We start from the raw sequence: 27,764 nt of genomic DNA, 5'->3' as shown, positions 1-27,764 counted from the left end.
ACTTCGTACTGAAACTTCTAGATACTTACAGTATATATCTCGACAATTCGATGTTTAATCAACAAATAGCTTGATATTTGTGAAGTTTATCAGTAAGTAGAAGATGCTTAGTAAGCATGGAAATCGTAATGCGTTTGTTTTTTTATGGTTAATTAATCGTGCACTTTGCGAAGCCCCGTGCCGGTAACCCACTTTTGAGGCCAATAAACGATTTCTTTGGTCCACTTAGAAGGCAAGCGCGCACACTTGTGAAAGAAGAGCATCGATGAAATGGGCCTTCGATAGTAAAACGGACAGTGACGTTCGTACGAGTCCGGATTTAGTTTGACGCGATCTGATTAGGTTAAGTATAGCTAGAGCTACTAAAGTTACTAATTCGAAATTTTTGCAAATTTCGATTTCTGCAAATTTAATCGATCTTTTGTCAAATATGTAAATAAACGCTCGTTCATTTTTTGCATGATATATTTTTTACGTTTTCTTCTTCTTCTTTTTTTTTTATTCTGGTTTCTTTGATTTTCCTACAACTTTTGTCTATTTTATATCTACTTTAGCCATCGGTAGATTTAGTATTAAAACAGTGTGATTTGACATACAATCAGATTAAAATTTTAATTATTGCAATTCCGATGAATTACAAAAATAAAGATTGGGATATTTCATTGAAAATAAGAAATTTAAATGATTTCTTTGGTAAATCTTTTTATACAGTATGTCGTATCATTGTCCGTTTACTTACCTTGTTCTGGTGGATCTGCGGAGATTAAGGAGATTTGAACGCGCGCACAAGCGCGACATCAACGAACAACGCTTATACTGCAACTTTTGCAATCAATGCATTTTAATAGATCTCGATCTGCTTGTTCGCGTTCTATAATAATCGGATTTCTTACGTCCTTTCTTTTTTTTTTTTTGTTTTATTTTTGTTTGTTTTGTTATGTTTCGTCCTCGTGACCATCGATAAGAGTGCCGCGCTACAATGATCGGTGTATGCGATAACAGGAATTAGAATAATCTCGTCGTAATAATATTAGTAATCATAATAACCGTGATAATCATTCATAATGACGGTAATAATGGCGAGAATAATCATAATAATTAATAATTCGAGTCGTTGACTGTAAAAGTGGCTCGATTGTATTGCTCCCCGAATTTCGAAGGCGTTTCAGGATACTAATTAGTATCCCGAATCTATTTAATCTGCAAATATATTATAATTAGCATTAAGCTTCTCTAATCTCTCTCATTCTCGTGCTCTTTTACTTTCTTCCTTTCTTTCTCTCACACACACTCTCTTTCTCTCTTTCGTTCGATCGTCGACAACAGATACGTTCACGCTTTTTTTCATAACGGTTACGCCATCTCTTTTTGTTCTTGTCTTCTGTTATTTTTCTTTTTCTTTTTCTTTTTTTTTTTTTACAATCGATGCCTCGCCATCGTGGCAGGACGTCGTTTTGCAACGTGCCAACAGAACGAACGATCACGAATGCTTGGTGCAACGGTTATCCTTGCGAATTACCTTTGATTTCGATCCGTGTCGATAAGAAAAGCGATTGCGATTATGAGCCTAGGCGCGTATACCGACACTGGTTGGTCAGAAGTTTAGAATCGTCGATTGTTACACGAAATTCGAGGGTCTTCAATTTAGTCGCGAAATACGAATTGACAAAAACTCGATAGAAACGTAGAGTAGTTGATATTTTCCATTTCGTTAATTTACAAATTTCTAACTTGAAATTCACAGAATGTCGGACTTTAGAATCTTAGAACGTTAGGATCTTTTTGTTTTACAAATCTTTCAAATTTTGTAATCTTCGCTCCTCTTTTAAACTTTCGAGTTGTGAAATTCTGAAATGAAATTTTCAATCTTCTCGACTTGTAGATTCAGAAGTTATCAAATTTCTATATCTTCAAGCTTCGCGGTTCTCGATTTTAGCGCACATAATATCGCTTTTGGTAACTCTATAATATGCAGATTATTATGAGAATGTATCAGTCACGAAGAACGATTACCATAACACCGCCAAACAAAGCGAAGAAAATAATCTTGGGAAACCGGATGCGATGTTCAATAAATTACAATCCATTTACGTGAAACTTCTTAACCGACAGTGTCGGAATATACGCGTTCACGTACATATGTATGCATATATAAATAGGTATTCGTCATTTACGAGCAACAATTCGCGCAGCGTACGATCCAACGTTCCCACGAGTTTTTACTATTTCATTGACTACCTTACTAGAACGTGGCCTCGATATCTCAATTCGATGTAGTGTATCGAAATCAAAAGCAACGAACACAGCTAGCTTTTACAGTGCATACGCTGATAGTTATATATCTACAGGGTGGTCCGTTTCAAATAGATTCCGCGCACCTTACAAGATAAAGTCGAGCGCACAGTACAATTGAACATCGAGATAATTTATTAAACTATTGGAAGAAAATTTGGACGAGTATTTAATTACGCTTTTATTTGAAATTATAGTGAAGTTTTTAAAAGTTTTAGAATCTCAGAATAGTAAGAAAAATAGTATGTAAAAGATCTGAAATGTAAATTTCTTAAATAAAGGAAGAAATTTAAATAGAAGAACTGGACTGAATATTTACTTTCTTAGGTGTTTTCGTACTTCGTTAAATTAAATCTCGTCGAATTTATCTTCGTTATCGGTTGAACTCATTTAAAAAGTTATTAAATTAAAGATCTAGTTTCTCTATTTTACTAATTTTAATATTCCATCACTTGGACCCTCTTGCGCAACAATTTAACGATAGATCGCTTGCTATAGATCATATTCTACTCTTTTACAGTTTCATAATGTAACGTCATTTAGGATAATCGAATAATTTGTAATTTACAAAATTTCGCTAACAATGCTAATCCAATTCCCTAAGAGCGTGTCCAATTATGTTCAATTTCTCTTCTCGTTCGTTCATCGTTCAAAAACGAATCACCCTATCTATACATACACTTTGGCGCAACTAACACTAAAAGTTCGCGTGCTGTACGAGGCAAGTAAAATTCTACGCCACTCGAATCAAACCAGAAGCTGAAATATCGAATTCGATACGAAATCGAATCGTGTCAAGTTCGATATTCGTGGCCTGAAATGAAATTCGAGCGGAAATGTTCGCGCGAAACCGGCAACCGCGAGCAAATGTCTCGTCATACGTTTCCCTGAACCATTTTTCTCCGTACTCCGACGTACATACTTCGCTGAAATTTTCCAGCTTTCCTTTGCTTGCGCCTTCGAAGATCTACGCTAACGACTAGGATAATAGGATAAATTGAACTATACGCGATCAACAAGCCAGTTTATCTTCTCAACAAGTCCATCGTCGTCTCTTTTAAATTCCTTCGCCTTTTTATTGGAAAAAATTGCCACATCGTAAAAATGCAACGAAGCTCGATCGCGTTCGTTTCATCGAACCTATTAATTTCTCTTTCTCTTTTGCGAGAGTTAAATTAAGGTTCTTTGTTAGATCGAACGGCGATCACTCGATGGGAGTTGGAACTTGTTTTTCTCCTTTATTCTGTATTTTTTGATGAATTTTTAGATGTTAGTTTTTCGCGTTTTTCTTTTCTTTTACGAGCCCCGAAAGTGTTCGAAACTCGCGTGGTTTTCAGACGGTCTGTCGTGCGCGATCGTGCGCTACCCTAAGTCTCTAAGTCGCCTAACTTAAACGTAAGTGATACGAAACGTACAAGCGAGATATCTCTGTTCGTATGAAGACACGGTTGGAATTGCTTGGGAAGAGGGAGAAACTTCCTGAAAACAAATCGATCGATTTTTCTCAGTTTTGGCTTTCTCCAATGTAATTTTCCTCCGTTTCTCTCTGGACCTTCTATCTGTTTCGAAAAGACAAATTCTTGCAGTATTGCTATAAATTCGAATAACATCGATAAAGGACCTTGAAGAAGAATATTCCTTCTATCTACAAAACTTTCGTTCAGTTCTATCAACTTACTTCATACAGCTTCGTTTACATTCGTCTTAATTTATATATTATATATTATTGTATACTCTTCTTCTCGAATTTCCGTCTCCATCGAGAATACGATCTTCCTCCTGGAACCCTCGTCTACGAGGCTGTACGATTATGTCGATTATATCGATCGAAATGAATTCTCCATAAATTATCTTCGCATTCTACTTCTCCGGTAATAAAATCGATAAAAAGTAGAGCGTCCAGAGAAACGAATCTTATGGAATTATCTTATCTTATTTTGGAAAATCGATCAAATTATTTCGAATATTATATATTTTTCGCGAGTTTCCACCCCTCTTGCCAAACGTTTCACCGTGATATATACGTCCACGTGGCTATTACAATATATAGTATCGCTCTAACTGCATAAATACTCTTCTGTGTCGTTAATTCTAATAAGTGTATATAACGGGTGTCGCGAGATATTCGTGTTAACTACTCGCCGGATGTTCAGCCGTGGCAGACGGAATTCTTTTTCGAATCGTCGATAATAATCGCGCAAACGCATCGATATTTGGTAATCGAGACAGAGCGTGTTCTATAAAATCGCGTGTAAGACGCTCGAAGCGTCCGGGCCTGGATTATCATTTAACTAGACAAGATCCGAAATATTCGGATCGTGTATACAGTTACAACGTACATACGTAGCTGTATTTATAGATCGCGTTTCCTTTGGTTTCACTTGTTCTTCTAGAATTAGCATTACTTATACGGTAAACGGTATTTATAGTTACTTTGGTATAGTCAGTTATATCACACTAGAATCCATGGTGTCTGGTGGGGATTGCCGCCCAAATTCTTGCTTTCTGAGTTCCGCCTGCAGAACCCTGGACACATTGTTAAATCATTTTTTTTGGTTAACATTTTGGGGATACTTTTTGGATTTTGTTACCTGATATGAATTTTTACTTGCAAAATAAATGAAATTGGTAATACAGAGTGACCGATTTTAACGTATAAATGTGAATTACTGGAAAACTACTTGCTGTACAAAAAAAAAAAAAAAAAAAAATGTTCAGATGTAATGTTCGTGTAATTTAATGTAAATGACTTTTCCCGTAAATAGACTCATAGAGATGATACGAAAGTGGCATGTGGTTTTCTTAAGTGGAATTTAATATAATTTTAATGTATTAATTTTGACATTCTGTATAAACAGTTCTTAATTTGTTCATATCGAAAAACTGTTAATTAGCAATTTATGAAAAATTTACCTGTCATTGCTTAGCGGACTTGAACCTAGCCAGTTTCAATTGCACCGGGTTGGAAACTTTCACGTGAACCGCGATGTCCTCTACTGGAGCTTCGCGGACGTCTTGGCCACCGACTGCCACCACTCGATCGCCTTTGCAAATCTTCCCGCTTTCCAAAGCGCTACCACCGGGTAACTAAGCGAACAATACAATCGCTTCAATTATAATTTTGAATTATAATTTTCCAAAAATAACTGTAGTAATTAAAAAGCAAAGTGGGACATCTAATATTATATATATATATATTTTCACCGACTATAAATAGATAGTACAGCTCCATCGAGGAAAAATAAAGCTTCCACCGAACACGTTTAAATAAATAACAAGAGAAAAAGGTGGACGATCCACAGCATTCTACAATAAATTGGATTAGGATACTCGCATTCTTTTTATTTCTCTCGTTGATTTAATTATGTACGATCGTGAAAGTAAAATTGCAGTTGACAAATTGTTAATTCTGAAGACGCATAAATGTACCTTATAAGTTGCTCTATCTTTAATTTCGCTTTGTTAACTTCTCTCAAAAACTTCATTTTCAAACAGTGGATCTATAGTTCGCAATTGTGTAATGATTTCGTATAAGGAAGCATACCAAGTCTGATACATATGCTCCTTTTCCACTCTTGTATCCTGTCAAACAGAGACCAGCTCCTTTGCCCGACTTCTTCTGCAATTCAACGTCGATTTCCTCTTCACCTTTCTCGTGTCGATGCACCACCATTATGATCTACGTTCAAAAACGTAGAAATGTTTCATTATTAGACACGTTAAAAATTAAAGTTAAAGATTAAGGTAAGAAGAAGTCTTTGGAAATTCTCAAGTTTATAAGAACGTGTTCTGTACAATGGAAAAAGAAGAAGACGTACAGTTCCAGAAGCTTTCAATACGGCAGCATGAGCGTTATCATGTTCCATCTCCTTGAAGCTCTGACTACACATTTCGAGTATCTGATCTCCAGCTTGCAGCCGTCCATCCTTGTGGGCTGCTCCGTCTGGAAATACTTCGACGATGAACACTCCTTTCTGAAATAAAATCGTAGAAATAATATTCCGCACAAAACTCTGAACCTCTTTTCGTTCGTAAGTTCAAATAAATTATTTGAGAATTAAATGCTTCTAAATGATTAAAAGATTAAAATTAGGATAAAGTAGGTTAATACAAGTCTAATTTAAATTATAGCGGTTGGTAGTGGCCATGTAAGATTCAATGATACCAATTGAGAATCAAATGGTAAGACATGAAAATATTCGTTGAAATATTGGAATTTTTATTTTAAAAGAAAAAAAGCAAAAAAATGAAGTTTACCAATGGCGTGTCGGAACCACCAGCTATAATGAAGCCAATGCCTTTGTCCTTGTCTTTCTGGAATTCTATCGTCGTATCTCTGCCAGCCACAATCTTGCAATCTTTTGGATCTTGCGGTGCTTCTGGTTCTGGTGGTTTCTCCGGCTCCTTTGGCGCTATAAACATGATCTTAAATTAGCCTTACATTAAATTTATGTTAAATCGATGTTTCACATAAATAATTACGTTCAGGTTCAGGAATAATGCCCTTCGCCTTATCTTCTTCTTCTTTCGCGACTTTGCTTTGATTAGGATTGCATACTGTAAGCGTTACAACGCCCTCTGCTTTTTTTAAAAGACTCGTGGCCTGTAAAAAATGCAAGAAGTGTAATTTGAATGCGAATTGCGTCTTTATTCGCGGATTTCAATCCGAGATTGTTTAATTACCATTTGCTGTTAAATTATCGAAGCATATCACAGAATTTCTTCAAATTTCTTAATTTACCATTAACAAACTCGCGTTTGTTATTTGCTATAGAATTCTTGAAAATTTAACAGTGACGAAATCGTATTTATTCGATTGAACGCGATCAACAACCGCGAGATAAACAAAATGGTAAACTCTATGGCAAACACTTGTCTCAAGTGAAGAACACTCGAATAATACAAAACGTGTTAATACATCTCCATTCGACGATGCATTAAATAATAATTACCTCGTCGTAAGTAGAGCCCAGCAGACAGTCCATGTTGACAGCGAGGATCATGTCACCCACTTGCAAACCAGCCTGCAACACGCGAAATGTATCACATGAGAATGACACGTGCGAATTCGACAAGTTGTATTCGCATAGTAATATATTCAGTTGTAATTACAATAGCGAATATACAATTATTATTCATTCAGTATGTGATACAATGCATGAAACGATCGTTTGAAAATTAACAAAGGAATGCAATTACCTGCTCTGCAGCACTGCCTTCTTGAATGTCTGAGATGAATATACCTTGTCCAACTTCCGCGTGTTTTCCCTCGATGATCATTATACCTAGTCCGTACTGGCCCTAGATATTAGAAAATTTCAATGTATTGGTGAAAATGGTATCTTTGGTGCGATGGTAATTTTTGGGATTTGCTTGAACTTGCCTTCTTCACTGGTATGTTACGAACTCCTTTGTATTGGCTGAACATGTCGGACTGCAAGAGGAAAATAATACGTCTATCGTTTGAATGAAATAATTTTTGTTAAATAAAACTGTGATTTACAAATTTTAACGGATAACACATATTTTTTTAGCTTCTTAACGTAAATTTTCTGAGTTTCACAAAATAGACTCGAAACGTTTGTAGATAATAATCGAGTAAATTTCTTGAAAAATATTGGAATCTAACATTCCTGTAAGTTTGAGGAAAAGTTTTGTAATTCGATGTTCCTTAAAATTTTCGAGAAATTTTCTAATTTAATATTTCTATAATAATGTTTCTTCTTAAGGAAATTCCTGTACTCTACATCTAATTCTGCAGTATTTAAATAAATGCATGCGTAAATTTAAAATGAAATTTGAATTAAAAACACAAGACAATGAGGAAAATATTATAAAAATACAAAATAAAATTTTCGTGAACACGTTTAAAGCTACATTTTTCAAATCCAACTTACATCTTCCAATGTTGGAGGGAATTGAACAATCGGTTTAACAGCGAGATCATCAAGCGCGGTGGTCCTCCTATGCATCAAATTACTCGGTTAATTTTGTTATAACCGAATCATGGTCCGAAAATAATAAATTCATTGACTCATGTATCGATTTATAAATTTATAATTTTTGACTGAGATCGTTTTTACTATAGACAAATCTCTCTTCGCTTAAAAAAGAAGAGAAGAACATATATCGTTAGAAAGAATTAATATTACAATTTCAATGGCAATCCACATTCTTCTTTCGCACTGCAAATTTTTCTGAATAATTTTCCTGATTAATCTCAACGGAAAATTTTCTAGTTTTTCCTTATACATATAGACAACGAAATGTTTTATTTCGTAAATGTATATAAAATCTGTATGTACCTGAAAACGACGATTTTGAAATACGTGCCAGCCATTCCTTTAATCATGGCAGACGCATTCAAGTGACATCGTCCTTGCAGAATTCGGCCATTTACCTACGTAGAAACATAATTCAAGTGTAATAAAATGGAAAATATTATTAAGAATGTTTATTCCATCAAATAAGAATGACCAGGTGGCATGAATCAGAATGGAATTCGCGATATGATCCCGAGTAAGGTGATTCACCCGGAAAATGTAGGTTTCGAGGCTTCGTCTCTGAGATAATCGAGTTTGAACGTTTGCCAAGTACACATACGTTCGACTAAAAATTCATCAACTTGTCTTACTGCGATTTATCACTGCCCAGCGTGATTCCGTTTGTATACGTTGACGATGACGGTCGAAAATTCCTCAAAGCAACACTTGTTGAACCATTAACAGCTGATGCCAGCTGATGTCGGCCCAATTGCCAAATTTCATTCATAGCTTACTGGTGATGTATTTTTTCTTTCGGAAAATTTGCAAAATGTTTTTTTCGAATGATCGATATTTAGCTGTTGAAAAATTACAAACGGTATCATACGATAAAATTGATAGTATTTTCGTTCATGAATTAAACCACTTGTTAAGTCTTTAGAAGATTAAAAATATATTACAAACGTTGACTACAATTTTATTGTTTCAATTTTGTTAGAATATTCTTTTGTACAATTATGAGCATATTTTATAATTACGCTTCAACTTTTAAAAAGATCTTATTCTACTTTATAAACTGAACTAGTTCTTAAATTTTTAGAAAATTTGAAAAAATATTCGACATATTGATTAGAATTGTATTATTCTAATTTTACTAGAATATCTTGTAAATAATCATGGAAATATTTTATGATTACATTTTAACCCCAAAATTATTAATAAATCCTTCATGAATCTTAGTATTAAATATGTATTAGATAAATATGTATTTAGTATAAATGTATAAATATGTATTAACAGCGAAGATAAGAAGTTTAGGACAGAGGATACGACGAAGAAAGAAGTAAAACGACGTACCTCGAGTATTTCGTCGCCAACCAAAATCTCCCCTGTCTTGTGAGCTGCTCCCTTTGGATTAAGGCCACAAACGAACACTGCCATCCGATTTCGATCTCTGTGTCCCGCCAAGGAGATACCCAAACCACGTCTATCTTTCTCTATCTTTACTAGCATCACCTTGTGCCCCAGTGAATGATATTTTTTCTGAACTTTCACTGTAACGCGAATAACGATATTACTGATTCCAGTGATACTGACAAAAGGGAGAGGAACGAAAAATAGAGAGAACGAGAAAGAAGATAAGGGAGACGATAAGGAAGAGAAAAAAGAAAAGTTTAGTAAGAGGGAGATAGAAGATAAAGGAGAAAGAAAAATCTGATGTATAAATATAAAAATAGTTAATTTACATAAATTACGTACTATTCGTATAACCGAACTCATCTTCGGTCTCTGGATCCGCTTCGATTTCTGCTTTGGTACGTTTTACGTTTCCGGCACTTTTTCTCGAAATCTACGGCAATTATTTAAATATTTGAATTTTCGAAGCTTCTTAAATATCTAGAAATTCGCGAGATACTTGAAGTTCACCGACCTCCATGCCACCTTTCGTGTAAACGTTACCCTCCAGCTCACGTATGTCCTCTTCGGAGCTCTCGTCGGACGAATACTTCCGTTTCGGAGGCTCTTCCGGTTTCGATGCATTATCCTCTTTCTCTTCGCTCACCTCTCGCAATATTCCTGGGTTGGAAGGCGGTGATGGCGCCTTCTTGCGAATAGACTTTTTCATGGAGGATCTGAGAGTTTAATTAAACAACTGCTTTGTTTAGTTTTTAATCGAAATAATATCGAGCAGGAAGAAGAACATTTTTAATCAATACAAGGCTTGCTATAGTTCTTTATACATATTTTACGTTAAAACGAGATCCTTAAAAAATTTATTGGAAATTTTAGTTTAAAAGAATTACTTGTGAAATTGGACGAAAGTATTTTACGTATAATGTAATTATACGTATGTGGTATATCGAATAAATTATTAAAATTTGCAAAGGATCTATCGGAAATTTTGAGTGAAATTTCCGACTTCAAATTGTAAGAAATGGCTACGTTAGGAAGAAGATCGTAAAAGAAACTCTTAAATTACCTTCGCGAGCTGGATCCCGCGCCATCTGAAGCTCTTGTACTTTGTCGCCTAAAATCTGATCTTGAGCTACTTTGCTTCTCTCCGTCTTCGAATCCTGCCTGTAAAACGAAAAAGAAAGAAAAATGCAAAGAGGCGCACAAAAATATTCCTTCTTCTCGCACCTCCTTCCACTATCATCAGAAATAGAACGAAAATGAAATTACAATTTTAAACAGCGTGTACAAAGTCTTCATCTACGAAACGGAAGAGTAGACGATATTTCCTTCCATAGATCCAACGAAACTGAAATCGTGAAATTTTAGAAAAATGACGAAGCGTTACAGGAAATCGCGAAACGGCAATTCATTTCAGACAACAGAGCAATTCTGCGAAATAAAGAGCCATTTGCACGAAAATAACTTTCTATCGCGCGTGCCTAAAACCGCGGAAAAATTTCGAAAACCATAATCGCCGGCAGGGCGGAGCTTTCGAATATTCACGAATAATTTTCAGGGTCTCGATCAACGTTCTTCAAACAAACCACAATGCACGCTTAATAAACCTCGGAGAAAACGCGTCTGCCGATCGTTTGGAACTCACCACGCTGCAAACAACCCGTGTACCAGGAACTATTATAGAACAAGCTTTGAATTCACTATCAATTACAGTTCGGTCAATTACAAACACCGATCAATCGAATCACGAACGAGAATACGTAACGGGCGGTTATATTAATTCCAAGAAACGATCAAACAACGTGCGAGAACGATGGAGAGAGAGAGATTGTCTAAAATTGGTAGCTCGGGTAGGCGCGCGCGCGCGCGCTCTCTATCGTAACATTTCGAACGGGACGCATCGCGAAATAGACTGACGACGGGATCCTCCCGTTTTCACGCGCTCCCTCGTCGCCCCAAGTTATAACACAATCGATTCCGTTGACCGAATTAATTTACATTGGACAGGATCGAACGTGGCCCCTTGTTCCCGCGCTTTTTTATTCCCTGTGTCTCGATCACAATCAACTAGCCTTTTTCTCCGTGTTTTCATTAACCATTTCGCTTTTGATGGAAACTGCAATCTATAGTCGCAAACATGTTTCCATGTAAAATGGCACTACGATGTGTCTTCTTTTTTTTTTTTTTTTTGTTTTAGAAATTTGTTTCTATTTAGGTATAGCGAGTCGGAGATGTATTCGAGTAGTTTTCATAATAAACTTTTTGACCAACTTCATTTGCCAGCTACAAGCAGCTCACAATCGCAAACACTGTATAGCTAAAAGTGTTTCACATATGCGAAAGGTTACTATAGCGTTTTCTTGGTGAATTTGCTTCTACGCAGTGATTGAGAGAAGTATTCAAATAGTTATTACAATAAACTCTGTGGTATACTTAATTCGCAGTTACGTTATTTGCAAAAGATTGATAAGATGAAAGATATTTTGATTTTATTGGAATGCTTTTTATGCGATTGAAAATAATTAATTCTGGTAAGAGTCGAAATAGATTTTTGAATTACTCTAAGTCTCAATTTAGGATTTATAATCTTAGAATTATCGATTTTCATAAATCGACCACCTAACCGCTCTGATGGCATTCTGTTTACGAACAACTGCTACGCTGATGTTGTGCAGATTTACTTCTGCGTTGAAAGAACCATTGTAGTGATATTGTACAGACTCTTTTCTGTGTATAAATAGTCGGCTTCCAATAAACTATTTACAATAAATTTGTTCATACAAATAGCCATTATAGTAACTTTCTGTATCTGATCTTCAGTAGAAATACTGAAACTTGGCTTCCTCTATAAACGTCATTTACTTCTAGAAACAAGCCTCCACAAACTTAGGATACTTCGCCGTCTAGAATTCTCCTCAAGCTGCTATCATATACAAACTATTTTTATATTTGAAAATTTATGTAAATTTCTTCTAATTATATAATTTCACAGTCGATGTATGCGATTCTCGGAAAACAAACTCAACAACTTCGCTGTTCATAGATTTCTCAATTTCATTGCTTCGTTACTTAATTATCCAGTATTTGAAAAAAAACCGACTTATTTCCACAAAATTTATTTGCCGCAAGAAAATAGCATAAACGATCGCAAACTGCGAGATGAATTTTGAAAAATGATATTTGTAGTCGTCATTTCTCTTTGCATTTTAATCTACGAGGCAGTAGGTTCGTTGACTAAATAGCTACAAATCATTTGTTACACATGTATAACAACGATGTTCCCTTATCTGTTATACTTTGGTTAAACTGAATGTGGTTCAAAGTAATTTGAATAAGAAACGAATAAGTTGCACAATACTATAAGGTAAATACCTTATGCAAGTAGGAATTTAAATTCTAAGCAGACACGATTGTACACTTGCGACGTGCTTTCCACTGAAATGGCAATATAGTGGTGGTTAGCTATGCGGTCGTGGAAGGGTTAATACGTGACGATTGTCACGATCGGAAGATCCATTAGCTAATTATTAGGGTCGATCTAATTAGATCGAATTGGTTTGAGAATGGGTCTCTTTGGTTGAATATCCTCTCGAATAGATTAATTGCCTACCCAACAACAAAGGACACTTGAAAATTCCAAACAGTTTCAGATATTGGATTCAACTGAATGGGCGGAATTACCACAAATCTCTTTCATTGCCCCGCTGATATTCTAAGGAGATCAATTTTCCTTTGAAAACTAAATAATATCGGAGAATGCTATATCGTCTCAACTACCAGAAATAAAAAAATTAAAACGATGTACGTGGACGAAATATATTAAACGTAACGAAATATATTTCAGTATAAAATTGCTATTGACTTGAAACAAACTCTTAAAACATTCTCTTCAACATGCATTAACGTTACTATACAAACAGCAATTCGGTGCACTGCTGCAAATTTTTGTATAATTTCTTTTCTTTTTTTTTAATTTTCTATAAGACGAGCAATTTAAATTTGTTTGCTTCTTAACAATAAACCTACGAAATATTACTCCTTTGTTTATAATTTCATTCAAGGCCAAAAAATACTAATCTTTCGATTGTTCGATGCTGGAAACATAGCCGCTTCGTATTTTCCTCTCGCTTCTTTCTGTTACTGTATATCCTATTTTGTTGCTTGACTGATTACATCTAACGACAGAGAAATCCGAATTTCTCGATCGAACAAACAAGAATCTAGTTCAGGTTGCGAGACGTCAGAAATAGTAAAGCGTGTGACCGTGTCAATTGGCGCGCGTGCACAAAACGAGACTGAATGAAAACGACCCACCTGTGTCACTTCCGGCGTGCTGGACCTGACTGGCGAGACTGGCGAAGCCTTTTGACGAAAGGATGCCGTGGGTGTTCCGGGCAGTCGACTCCTCGCGTTCTGCTTCCTTCCCTCTGCTTCTTCGTCGTGCTCGTTGTTCTACAAATTTCACAGAAGAGAAAAACCAAAGCATGAAATATCAGGAAGAAGTAGATAAAGAAACGTTATTTGTAACAGTGCAACGACGTTCAGACGTGGCAGGACTCGCTGATACGCGATGACACGGATTGATAGTACAAATTGAAGAGGAAGGAAAGAAAGATGCGGAGTTACGAGAAGAGGTAGAGAAAAAAGAAAATCGAGGCTTTTGATTCATGATTCTGTTAATTCGCCATTATTCATACACATTGTCTCGGTGTGTCTCGACAAAACCGATTCTTTCAACGAAACCGCGATGGAACTCCATTTATCGAAAAGAATTCCCCTTCTTCTGAAGAAATAGAGAAGAAATAGATTTGATTGGTATCTGATTGAATGAGCTTCTGCTGGTTATTACAGCGCTGTGAGAGGAGGTAAAAGTGCTCGAACACTTGGCATGGTAAATTTTTATCGGCTTGTTACACGCGTTGTTGAAGCTTTTGAAAATTTTGTTAACGTCAGGGAAACACGATTACGTCGGTTATGCTAGTGGCGGGAATTAGCGGAGTTCTATCGTATGCACCGTTTGTTCCCAAAGTCCTGGAGTCAGATACATAGAGTTCTACTGTAGTCGCAAAGCTAAAGGCAGAAAGGAATGCATACGAAAAGGATGAGGTTTACGCTTGAAAGCCTCGATTTGAATAATCCTGTGACACCAAGCCGTATAAAAGCCTCAGATCTTTGAAGAGAAAGGACAACAATAGGAGGAGGAAGAATAAGAGGGGGTGGAAGAAAAGGGACGAATAGAAACAGAAGGAAAGGAAGCGGAATAAACGGAAGAAGAGAAATAAAGGGAAGGGAAGCGGAGCAATTGAAGCAGAAAAGGGGGAGAGAAAAGAATAGCAGCAACAGCGGCGGAAAAAGAAGGGAAGAAAAGTAGAACAATATAAAGAACAAAAAGAAATAGGAATAGAGAAGGAACAATTGATGTAAGAAGAAGAAACAGGGAAAAAGGATAAGAAATGGAATAAAATGAAGTGAAAGAGGAAAATAAGAGGCGAAGGAAAACAGACCGGCGGAAACAGAAGAGAAACTAGAGGAGGGGGAACAGAAATGATGAAAGAAGAAAAATAAACAAAAGAATGATAAAATAGTAAAAGATACAAGGAAATAAAGAACGAGAAAATGTGAAAGGATAAATAACGTAAGAAATAAAAATGGAAGAAGAAAAAGAGGAACAGGAAGTGTAGAAGAAGAAGAAGAAGAAGAAGAAGAAGAAGCAGTAAAAGAGAGGAAGGATGGAAGTTGCCAGGTGCTATTTCGGTTGGCGCAGTACGATGCTTCCGGACTAAATTACTCGTGGCAACCGGTGAAATATTCGGCGAGACGGTTTCTTGAATTGTTGCCAGAGGAGAAACGCAGTGATTTAAAGATGTACAAGCGTGTTCAATCGCGATCATCGATAACAGCGAGCCCCATACGTTACACCGCTACCTCGGAATGTGATTAATGCGTGTTATTAGATTTTGGCCTCGCACGAGACTTGCAGCACATTCCACTGACTGGGCTCAAGGATCCGCGAAATAACAATTAACCGACTGATCTACATATGGGTTTGTGAGTTCGTTTGTTTCGTTGTAAATCAATACGTATATTACACTGTCGTTACGTTGACAATTCAATGGAAACATCGAGTAAGTGTCCGCGGCACATTTTCGTCAAAGTTGATTTAACGATGTGTAAGATCAATGCTTCTACAGTCGTCGTCGATAGTTGACGCGCAGGTTGCAGGTAGTTCGTTAGAAAGCCATGTAAAATCGAACGCAAGAAGCGCGTAAAGTGTTCTACATTTATGGAACAGTGAAATTTCAAAATCGATTGTTTTCAAAATGTGCCAAATGTATTATAAATGTTCGAGGTTTCCATTCGTTTGTGGATTCTAGTGTGTGTTACGTTCTTTGTTACGTTGAGTGGATTCAACGGTTTACACAGTATGTAATACGCCTTGGATGATCTACTTATGCGAATAGAGACGTAAGTAATAGACTTAATCCTTAATTGATATCATCGAACCGTAGGTGATGACAGTAGTTTAAATTAGAGTTGCAGTCAAATATTATTTAATTTTTATTGTATTAAAAGTACTGTTATAATGATATTTGTTATGTAAAAACCAGGATAGGAACTATTGTAACATCATGTATAAAATTTAATTCAAAGTCTTGTATGCCACCCTATAATCCAATGATACCAATGGAGGTTTCATCTACGGTTAATCGTGGATTTTTTATATTACGTTTAATGTTACATTAAAAAAGGTTGGATGATTTACAAAGCAATATTTTGTGAATAGTTCACCTATGGGTTTGTGGGAATTATTTAAAATTGTTTATCCCAAGTTATTTATTTTCAACAATTTTTTAATCTTTTCGTCTTCCTGTCTGAAACCGGAGAAATAACTGCATGCAAAAAAAAAAATATTTTTTTTTTCACTTCAGAGAAATATTGTAATTGAATCGATTACTTTGCATTATTATCATGATAATATTATATAAAATTAATAATGTATTCTCTAGTTCGTTATTGACGGTAATATGGGTGATTTGATGAATTAAGATCGTTATTGGACGCACTTTTGTCGTGATTGGGAAATATGTTTGGTGATCATGTTCTATTTTTAAAGGAACTGATCGATAGCATTTACATTTCGAAGCTCTTGTTTGATGGGACAACCTGAGTTTACGAACGATCAGGTAGATAAAACAATCGACTTTCACCTACGCTAGATTTAAAACAAATGTATCCTGAAAAAATATCAGAATTTTATAATTCTTTGAATTAATCACCGTCATTGTTAAATAAAAAAAATAAATGTAACAAGTAAAAAAGAAACATAAAATCCATGGAAGAAAATAATTTTTCCATATGTGTCTTGACTTAAAAGTCTCAGAGAAAATCCTGCGTTTTTAAAGAGCAATAATTATCCAAAATTTAAATTAATCATCAAAAACCAACAATAAAACTGGTATTTAATTTTTATTGGAAATAACAAGTACTGTTAAACCGACTTAGAATACACCGTATGAAGCCAACACATTTATATTTACTGCAACGACTGCAGGAATATATTTTTCTAATAATTACAGTGCACGTTCTTCTAAACTGTTCTCACTCGAAATTACAAGTTAAAGTAACTTTAACAACTCCACACTTTTAGCAAATGAAATAATAATTTTTAAAGACTCTTATAATTCCCCCAAAATATTCAAATACTCGTAAACACACCATTATGTATCTATATACAACTATGCAATAGGAAATGAATACTCACACAGACGCAGAAATTTCCGAAGGAAGAGAAAAAGGGAAAATAAACGAAAGGAAGAAGCATATTGGCAATCTTAAAAATCACTAATATAAAATGCCCCGATGTAAGAAATAATCAAAATATCAAAATATCAAAACTCACGGATTACAAATTCCAAGCTGGAGAAACATACAAAAAGAAAAGAAGAAAAAAAAAAAAGAATCAAAACCAGGAACCGTGTCACCGATACCAAAAGTCACAAAAATATAAAACAATCTCAAACGAGAAAAGGAGAAGGAGAAAAGCAGTAAAATCCGAGGATTACACCATCGAACCAAAAAATCACAAACATAGAAAAATCTCGAACGAAGAAAGAAAAGGAAGAAAGAACGAGATCCAAGGATTATGTCACCGACCTCAAACGTCGTAAATATAAAAATATTCAAAGGAAAGTGAACAAAAAAGAACCAAGACCGAAGACCGTATCACCAACCGTATCCCAACAGTCACAAATACAAGAAATCCCAAACGAAACAGGTTCGACGGACAAAAAGAAGCAAAACCAGGAACCATATCACCGTTGCCAAATTACGTTCGACGCGGTCCAACTCTGATCCGTGAAATCTATCCTCAAAGGGACTACTATCCTCAACAACGAATAGCAGGCGTCACATGTGCGTGTATTCGTTGGAACGTACACCGAACGAGACGCGTTTGCGTCCGAAGAGGCGGTGCATCGCGACGCTGTTCCGTCGGAGGCAACGTCTACCAGCCGGTTTCGTGCATGAAACTGCCGGGTCGTCGATATATCGCTACCGAGAGAGAGATGGTTCGACGTGATCAGAGGGGGGTTACTGCCGTAGCTGGAAGGGGTGCCAATGGTCCATGGTGTGTCGATGATGGACGGTTCGTTGCAACCACGTAATCCACACTTTCTCACACGGATCGTCCCTGACTCATTGCCAATCACCCCTCCCACCGTGTACACTATCTGCCTTCTCTTTCTAACCTTTGTTTCGCGTGTTCCCCCTCTTTATTAGTCCCTGGGGTTGTTTCGCGTTAGTTTTGCCCTTCCTGAATTGTTTTATGCCGTGTCAGGATTCATGTTTGTTAAAGGATCCGCTTGGAATGTGAAAAGCGTGAAGGGATCCACGCTTTCTGCCATTCGTTTTGTTTTTCTCTCCTTTTATTTTGTTGTTTCTGCTGTTTGCAGAGCTTCGGCGAGCTTTTCCAACTTAAACGTTGAAGTTACAGAAACGTCGGCTGCGTTTCTCGAGAGAGGGCTTCCGGGTTTTTTTCTTTTGGAAGTGGAAACTTTGTTTCTTTTGGAGTTTTCGTGGCCCGGAAATGCGCGTGGCAAGGTGTTTCGAATTTCCAAGGGAAGTGTTAAGTACTGTTACTGAGAATTTCGTGAGGTTGCATATTTAACAATATTCGATAATAAAATCTACGATTTTGAAAGGAGAGAAATTCTCGTTATAAAGATACGACGCGAACTAAACTAAAAAAATCTTCGAATGTTCGATTCTCATTTTTAACCAGATTTTCCGCTGGTTTCCTCACAAAGGAAGATAAAACAACAGAGCTGCATGCACGAGCTCCCCGCATCTCTGTCAATTCGCACAAACAAAATTTCGAATAGAAATAATCAAAAGCAAATCTTTCAAACTCCAAATGCCCTAATAAAAGAAATCGAAAGCAAAAATTGCTCGAACGTTCGATCGTTATCCCTAACCAGATTTTCTGCTCATTACCTCACACAGGGAAATAGAAGAACAGACAGATTCGTGCAATTTGCACGCAATCTTTCGAGCGAGAACATTCTCCGTGCAAACTTGTCAAAACAAAAGCGTTTCCTTCGATCCTCTGTTCCTGGTACCAGCCTATCTTCGACACCGTTCGCTCTGATTTGCATGATTCTCGTTCTGTTCCCGCCTTTCGCACCATTTCACCCCCCTGTCACTCCCTCGTCAGATGGTTTATTGGAAAGTTCGACCTCGATGCACCGTACATCTACAAGGGATTCTCTATAATGGCTCTGCCTACACTACTCTATTCCTCTTTCGATTTTTTTCTTTTTTTTTTTTTTTTATCTCCGATGCACCCTCTATCCATCTAGCTCTTTCGCCGTATCTGGCTGTTCCGTGTTTCTCTATCTCTAGCCTGATCGGTTGAATGTCGTTTAGTCGCTTTAATTTCATACAGGCTCGAAGTGAATTTCTGTGAACCAAGTGGATCGAAGTTGAAACATATGACGACGATGTGTGTAGGTATACAGATGTGGGGAATGTTCTTTGGAAGAGTGAAATGGAAAATTGTTTGCGAAGTATGGGAATTTGGGTTTCCGAGTTTTATTGTTTCGCGAGTTGCATTTCGTTGGCACTTGATCGTTTGATTTATCGAAGTATTTTAGAACATTCGCAATTTTGTAATTTAACATTCTGGGGCAATCTGTGATATTTTTCTAAACAGGCTATGAAATAAACAAATTTTTCAAATATATTTTATTCCAAGTTGGATAGTGGAAACATGTAGCATTATTGAAATATATTTTATAATTGAAGTCTTCTGTGAGAGAGATTAGACTACTTTGTAATTGAAATAATCTATGACTCGAGTATCCTGTAATTATAGTACTCCATCACTCAAATATTCAGTGATATCGAAGTTACGCATTTAAAGTATTCTGTATTTTCGTACAACTTAGACATTTTGTAATTTAGATATTGCACAGTTTAAACTTTCAATCGTTTAAATATTTTATATCTGGAATATTCTATAGTTTTGTAATTTAAATATTCTCTAATTTAAATACTGCTCAAATTAAATGTCCCATATTTTCAATATTTTATACCTCGAATAGCCGGTTAATTTTGTGATTTGAATATCCCGTGGTTTTAACATTCTGCAAACAACTTCCATTTTTAGAAATAAATTTCAAATAATTTAAAATATTTGGAAATAAATATTCCAGTAATTAAATAATTGGAAATTAGAAATTTCAATAAGTAATTTTAGTTTAATCAAAAGATTTCGCGGCTTATATAATTCGTAATTCAAATGTTCTACACTTTTAATGTTTCACGATTTTTCATATTTATTTTAATTATTTCGTATCTTTGTAATTCATCAAAATTGCTAATTACATCCACAAAGAAGACCATAATCAAATTTGATTTTATTTCCAACGAAATTTATTTTCCAAATAATATTTAGTCGTTAGACAATTCTGTATACCGATCGTTGAATCGATTTGAATTAGGCTTCCAAGGTTCCAAGGTCGTCAGAGGATAATAGATTACTGCAGAAGGAATGAAGGGACGAGAGACAGAGATTCAAGGACGATATGTTCTAGTTTATCTGACATTTCGAAATGTCTGCCTTCTGGGGTTGCCATTCGATGGAAATATCACTATCGAGGTTTACTATTTAGCATGATTCCAAAGTGACAGAACAAAATAATAATCGAGTTAATGAAATGTTTATTTTCGATAATTATTATAATTTTAACTCTTATCTCTCCAATATCGTAACAGAAAGTATTTCTTTTTTCACGTCTAACTCTTTTAATCGACTTTAATTATTTAGGTATTAGTATTTGTTATGATTACATAAATTAGATTATTATACCTCTGCTATTCTATCGACACAGATATTTATTTTTTATTTTTTAACTTATTTACGGTATTTCGATTGCTTCGATGTATAGTACTAACAAAATTTACAGAAATTTTGGAAATATTTTATTTCTAAAATATAAAAATTTTTCAAACTTTGTAATGTTCCCCGTTTGTTCAATTTAGCTATAACAAAAGAGTGGACGATGCGAATACTTCAGAGAGAAAAGAAACGTATAAACAAACAATCAAACGATCGGAGTTAATCGAGTTGTTTGAAGGATTGGTGATTTCTTTTTCTCTTTTGTATGTCATTTACAGTTTGATTAGCTCGATGAAAAATTCTATGGTGCCTGTGATCGCCCATCAAACCCGCAGGTCGAAATAAATCGCGTAGATGAAATGTCAGAGACAACAGCGATCTCATTTTCATAAGTCACAGAGTTTGAAAATATTCGTTTGATCGCTGTGTTTTCTTCTTTTATTATCCATGTCATTGACGAATCATTTTACTCCTTTTTTTAAATATATTCCATGATTTTCTAAAAATATATTTGTCGTTAAAAATATCTGTTTTAAATTTATATCTATAAAAACAATTCTTAAAATGTTATAAATTATCTTAATGATGTATTGCTATTAAAGAAGAGCGTATAAAAAAACCTAATTTTTTTTTAATTTAAATCCTTTTTCAATTCGTTGATAATTGTCCGTTTGAATTTTAATTTCGGCTGACATTTATTTTATGTGCAATCAATACATGCAATTTGCAACGTGCATTCTGTAAATTGCCATTAGCCCGTTTTGTGGGAACTACAACAATTCTCATTTAATGACTTTGTATTGTCACTACACTTTGTGTCGTTATATTGCTCATCATAAACCAAACGTGGCAGTTTAAAAAACAATTTTTCCCATGTGCAAATAATAATATTTCAAATAAAAATATATTGTCATTTAAGAAGTCATCGGGGAAAGATCATCGAAAATTGTCGTCGTACATATTTTTCCTACATATCGTGCGATGTTTGTTCCAATTGTTTTCCTCTCTTTTCGAAACAACAGGAATTAACAGCGAATTGTTCATTTCACATATATACATATTTCGACCTGTGTGTCGAAGCAATCCGGCAGATTACAAGCGAAAACATGGCGCAAAATTGATTGCAACTCGTTGTACCTAGCTACAATTTTGTTTGAAATATTGTTAAAGCAAATTTCGCAATTTCAACGCGTGAAAAATTTGGAATTTCTAACTAGCATCGAGAGAGCGAGCGGAAATTTTATAAACAATCTGATTTCAAACACGAAATTTCATTGCAAATATGTATAGAGTTCTAGTATGCGTGTTTCAGAAATGTTGCTTCATCAGACTTCTGTCTACGATATCGACACATCGAACACACCGCAGATTTTATTTCTCGTATTCAGGTATTTAAATTCAATTCAAAATATTGAAATTCAAATATTGGAATCAACAGTTTCGCATCTAAATATTTAAATCTGTATGTCTGAACGTAAAGCTTTAGATGCAAAAGCTTTAATATTAATAAATTCAAAGATGCGAATTCAAATACTCAAAGTCGACATTCAAATGTCAATTATTCGAGTTGGAAATTAAATAATTAAAATTATTCGTGCGCGATGTTCAAACCTAAAAATACTCAAATTCCAAGATTCGTACTTAAATAGTCGAGATTCGAATACACGTAAATTTATGCGTGACGAGGAATTATTGAAAAAGCTAATTTCGCGTATTTTCTCGTTGCAAGCGACATTCAATTCTGTCTGCGTCTCATACGTTTCTGCAAATGAGAAACGGAGAAAGTCATTAAACGCCGAGAACAAAGTTCCGTTTTAAATCGAGCACGCGGCCACAATTCCTACATTTGCATACACGTGTCGGCTACCTGAAGGCGTTGACCAAATTTACAACGAGCGTGCAATAACATCGTGGATGCAATTTATTCTTCTACGAGTTTTCTCGCTCGCAAGCGCCATCGAACTTCAATGGCACTCGAAACGTGACAAGCAAACGAGCTACTTTCGCGTTTAAAACACGTAACAAGCGTGCTATGGCGGAAACAATGAAATAAAAGATGCGTTAAAAAGCAGCGGCGCACAGAAAATCTGTCGATAAACGAGGCGATAACCAATAAAATGTTAGAATTAAACGATTGGTTCTGTCTGTTTTTGAAAAATCGGTTCATCTAAAACGAAGAACATTCTTTTTGAATATAATCTAAAATATATTATAAAATACAATAGCCATTTTAAAGGTGATTTTATCGGAAAACCTGTAAAAATAACGAGGAACAAGCAAGTAGAGAATATTAAAAAATTTACAAAAATGAAGTGTACGTGTCGATATTCCACGAGTACCGTATCGAACATTGATTAATTCATAATAAAAGAGAAAATGATATATGGTTAGTGTGTAGTCATTTCTGCAATGAATTTCCTCTTCAATTCTGAAGACTATGAAGAAGAAGGAAATAAAGAATTAATTTACATGGTTTGTTTATGCGTATCAAGCGCAATTACGAAATACATCGTACAAAGTATTCCGCTGAGGTTTTTCAGTTGAAATATTTCTGTCGTATTTTTCATATTTCATGAAGAAACTCTACGAAAGAAGACAATTTTCGATATACTATATCTACGACTACAGCCGAGACAGAACTGCCATAGCGATAAAGAATAATATAACTACATTGTAAAATTAAATTAAAAAGTTCAAATTGCCAATTATACACGCCAAGATCGTCTACAATTCTATAGGAAAATCAAATTGTTAAATAATTAACGATAATGGATATGCAATGTGAGAAAATGTGGAGCAAATGAGGGTGGAAAGGAAAGGGTGTACATCGATATTCCTGGTCGTGGCGAGGTCTCACCAGGTGCACCAGAGACTGGACGAGAAGGCAGACAGGATTTCCGGCGGCTTGGATGACCTCCACCGCTCGTTCATGAGTGCTATGTCGTAGGTCCACGCCATCGACCTCGATTATTCGATCTCCGATCTGAAAATAAACGAGAAAAAGAAGAAGCGCATATTAAATCCCTTTTTTTACGTCTATCTTCTGCAATTTTTCATATTTCCATCGATCAACAGTCATAATCTATACGTAACTGAATCTTTGTTTGCGAATAACAAAATTATTTATTACAAATGAATTGTTTGGTAATGAGTCAATGTGGACATTGATGAAACAATGAAAAGTAATATTTTAAGAATATAGACGAAGTGTATGGAACATACAGGCTGTTATAACAATATTTGAAGATAATTTAGTTTGTTTGAAGAGGTTTAATTTATAAGACGAGAGAGGAAGCTTCTTTTTTTTTTTAGGAATAATTCAGTGGAAAGTGTTTGTGAGAGAGAGCTCGAGCGAAACAAAATAGTAAGATAAAGAAGCAGACCTTTTGAATTTTAAATTGTTATTATTATCTCTGTTTGTTTAATTTATGAGAAGTTACATTTACGAAGAGAGGAAGGAAATCTGTTTGAGAAAGAATTTAGCAGAAGTTCTTTTGATAAAGAAGACTCGAGAAAAAGGAAATGGTATAATAAAAAAATAAAAAAAAGATAGCTTTTTAATTGCAAATTTTTCTTAATATTACTTTCCTGTTGTATTTTATCTAGAAATATATTTCCTGTAAAATGTTGTATATATGAAAAAGGTGTGTTGAATATTAAAATAGAGATAACTAGAGCGTGATATTAAGTTCCATATAAGATAACAAAGAATGAAGGTTTATGGTTCAACCAGTGTCGCGGCTCCATTATTGGGTTGCCAGAGAAAGTTTTCTTCGTTCGTGACGCGAATTAGAAAAAACTTCGTTCAATGTTTTCGATCTTAATCTTGAACGGAGCTTTGTTTTTTCAGCTTCTATTCACACATTGTTTCGTAAAGTCACATAAATTTGTTTCTTAATAGCCATTCATCTGTATATTCTCAAAACAAATAATGGACCAATTCAATGTCAATGATTCTGAAGTCGCACAAACTGATTTTTAAATAGCGTCTCATTTGTATGTTCTTCGATTAAATGAAAGACCCATTATCAGAGATTTTGAATCTCGTGTATTTAAACAAAAGTTTCCACTGCTTTTATTCAAATTAAAATTAATTTACGACGGTAAATTATTTTATTTTATTATATTTTTGAAACGAATGCGTCAATTTATTATTAGAATATTAAACATTAAGGAACTTTTTTAAAATAAATTTTTTACATCGAAATTTCTTAAAGACATAATTAAACAAAAAATGAATTATTATTCAGCATAAAAGTTGAAACAGATTCGCGGTCAAGTTCATTGAATCTTCGAGTTTGTATTCTCGTGACCTGAACAGAATACCGAATTATTTCCTCCTTTCTTCTCTCATCGAACGTAAAACACACACGTACAAATAGAATTCATGTCGCATACGTTACCTTCAACTCGCCGGTTCTTCCGGCCGGACTATTCGGCAAGACATTCTTTATGAATATCCCGGATATGTTCTGTGACTTACTAGAGCTGCCATTGTGCAGATCAACCTGTAAGGGAAGTTATTTTAAAATTGGAAAAATTGACTCGCCGATAGAAATTAATGTAACGATTTAAAGAACGATTGATTGATAACAGTAAATAAATAAATTAGTAAAAGAGTAATAGCAAATGTGATACAAAATTAGACAATAGTTAGTAGGATTATCTTGCAGGAAAATTATTATTCTTCTGGGAACGATAATTAATGAAAAAAGTAGTCGATTTTGTTATATCTTCTATTTCTTTCTTTGATCTCGCAAGCGGAGAAGCAGAGCAATCTTGTAATTTTATTAATGCCATTTCAGATTTTACTTTATTAGAAGCTTTTATTACGTAGTTCATAAAATTTCATAGTTTTTGTAAAATTTTATAGAAATTTTTCAAAGCTCCACATGAAATTTCTAGTAGTAAGAAATAAATTAATAAATATAATTGAATTTCTCAATGTGACGTGGCCCGATGTGTGATTTGGCCCACCTGAATGAATAAGAAATCGAATAATTAATGAAACACAAATATTTAATCGACCTTTAAATTAAAAATTAAATTAAATTTAAAAAAAAAAAAAACGAAATCATTAGATTCAATGCTAGTTTAAACCACACGTTTATTAAAAAGAAAAGAGATAATAAAACATAGAAAGTTAAAAATGATATTAAAACAAGAGTAGCATGTAATGCGAACGAAAGGTTACATTTGATGTAGTATCCGTTAAAGAAATGGTCTTGAACAGCTGGCCTTTGGCCTTTGGCCATGGTACAAGAAGTCTGTGCTTTGTCATATGCACATGGGAGCGACTATCTCCCTGAAATCGAGTTCTCTGACGTCCTAGCGCGAGGGAAAACAAATTCTCCAGGCCAACAGCCCACAGAATTTGTTCTGTAAAATTCTCTAGAAATTTCCCATCGTACGATATACATACGTTTCGTAGAATAAAATATCCTCCTCAAGATTATTACAATATAAACTTGGCAAAACGTAAGCTCGCTTTTAAGCGAATCGATCGTTTCTTTAAACATTAACTTACCCGCAACTCTAAGTAAATAGACCTTTTCAAATGAAATTCATTCGTTTGAAATCCATTTGAAAGTAAATTATTTTTTATCGATTCACAACGTATGCGCCTTAAAATTCACTCTTGGAAAGTGACGCTTAGAATAAATTGAAAGCAGCTATTCGATTACGTTGCCCAGACACGGCTTGATATCTCGAAGCCATACGGTACACTAATGGACATACAGTACTACGACTATATGCATAGTATAGAGCTTATGGCACTCGATTGAAATTATCAAGCAATGCCGCCGACATGGTACCATTAATTCGATCCACGACATCGTTAACTGAGCAATTAATACAGGCGGAAGAATTACGTTCATAATGGGCAAAGGTTCTATGTCAAGCAATATCGTAAGACAGAAATAATAGAATATGGAAGAACGAAGAAATCATTTTTAAATAAATTTACCGTCGAATAGAAATAGAGAAAGAAGGCTGCGTTTAATATTCATAATTAGAAGGGGAAAAAGAATCGATTTTTAAAAAGTTACAGTTTTAAAGTTACAGTTGATTTTTATAATTTTTTTTTTATAGCTTATACAAATGATTTGTTAATTTTTTATACGTAATATAATTAATTCGAACGAAGAAATAAATTTTTAAATAAAACTGTAATAGTTGTTTCTATTTATATAAGGGTTAAATAGTAATTAATAGTGTGTGCAAGTAATTAAGGATGTCGAATATGAAGATAATAAGAAAACTATAAAACCTAAGTTAAAAGTAAAATTTGAGTGGGAAATAAAAGTTCTGTCGTGAACTTGACAGCTCGGTTTATTTTAAAGTTACTTTGCAATCAAAAGCAAAGATCCAAATGAGTTGTTAAAAGCTGGTTTAAACCTACTTTTATTCGTTATAAAACAAGTAATAAAAATAAGTACGAGAGAAAATTCTTCATTTCTGCAAAACAGTTCATGAAATTTCATGCTTTAAAGGGAAGACATACTCCGATATTCTTGATTTATCACGAGCTTAAGTGTCTTCAGCTTGATATGGTTAAAACAAAAACGCGAAAACTTTGCTTAACACTTTCAGTTGAGTATTTGTAAGCAAGATTAGATGAGCTTTTTATCTAAAAAAACCTGCGAAATTATTACAGCGCGTTACTAAAATGTGGT

The 27,764-nt window shown here is 34.9% G+C and overlaps 1 protein-coding gene across 1 annotated transcript in view; it reads right to left on the bottom strand.

Moving 5' to 3' along the window:
• Positions 1–811: 811 nt before the first annotated feature.
• Positions 812–27,764, bottom strand: part of LOC139987265 (multiple PDZ domain protein) — a 165,995-nt gene continuing 139,042 nt past the window's right edge. Inside the window, exons 21-38 of the mRNA XM_072003293.1 lie at positions 25,491–25,595; positions 23,945–24,070; positions 14,004–14,141; positions 10,756–10,853; positions 10,207–10,408; positions 10,035–10,125; positions 9,633–9,829; positions 8,598–8,692; positions 8,190–8,256; positions 7,676–7,726; positions 7,492–7,593; positions 7,245–7,316; positions 6,775–6,895; positions 6,550–6,704; positions 6,111–6,266; positions 5,837–5,971; positions 5,206–5,379; positions 812–4,818 (exon numbers count right to left, since the gene is read on the bottom strand). Of these exons, the coding sequence (XP_071859394.1) occupies positions 5,209–5,379; positions 5,837–5,971; positions 6,111–6,266; positions 6,550–6,704; positions 6,775–6,895; positions 7,245–7,316; positions 7,492–7,593; positions 7,676–7,726; positions 8,190–8,256; positions 8,598–8,692; positions 9,633–9,829; positions 10,035–10,125; positions 10,207–10,408; positions 10,756–10,853; positions 14,004–14,141; positions 23,945–24,070; positions 25,491–25,595 (2,082 nt within the window). The 3' untranslated portion in view covers positions 812–4,818; positions 5,206–5,208. The remainder of the gene's footprint in view (positions 4,819–5,205; positions 5,380–5,836; positions 5,972–6,110; positions 6,267–6,549; positions 6,705–6,774; positions 6,896–7,244; positions 7,317–7,491; positions 7,594–7,675; positions 7,727–8,189; positions 8,257–8,597; positions 8,693–9,632; positions 9,830–10,034; positions 10,126–10,206; positions 10,409–10,755; positions 10,854–14,003; positions 14,142–23,944; positions 24,071–25,490; positions 25,596–27,764) is intronic.

This window comes from Bombus fervidus, chromosome 5, assembly GCF_041682495.2.
Source record: "Bombus fervidus isolate BK054 chromosome 5, iyBomFerv1, whole genome shotgun sequence".
In the NCBI taxonomy this organism is placed as follows: domain Eukaryota; kingdom Metazoa; phylum Arthropoda; class Insecta; order Hymenoptera; family Apidae; genus Bombus; species Bombus fervidus.
This window is presented reverse-complemented; position numbering and strand designations above follow the sequence as displayed.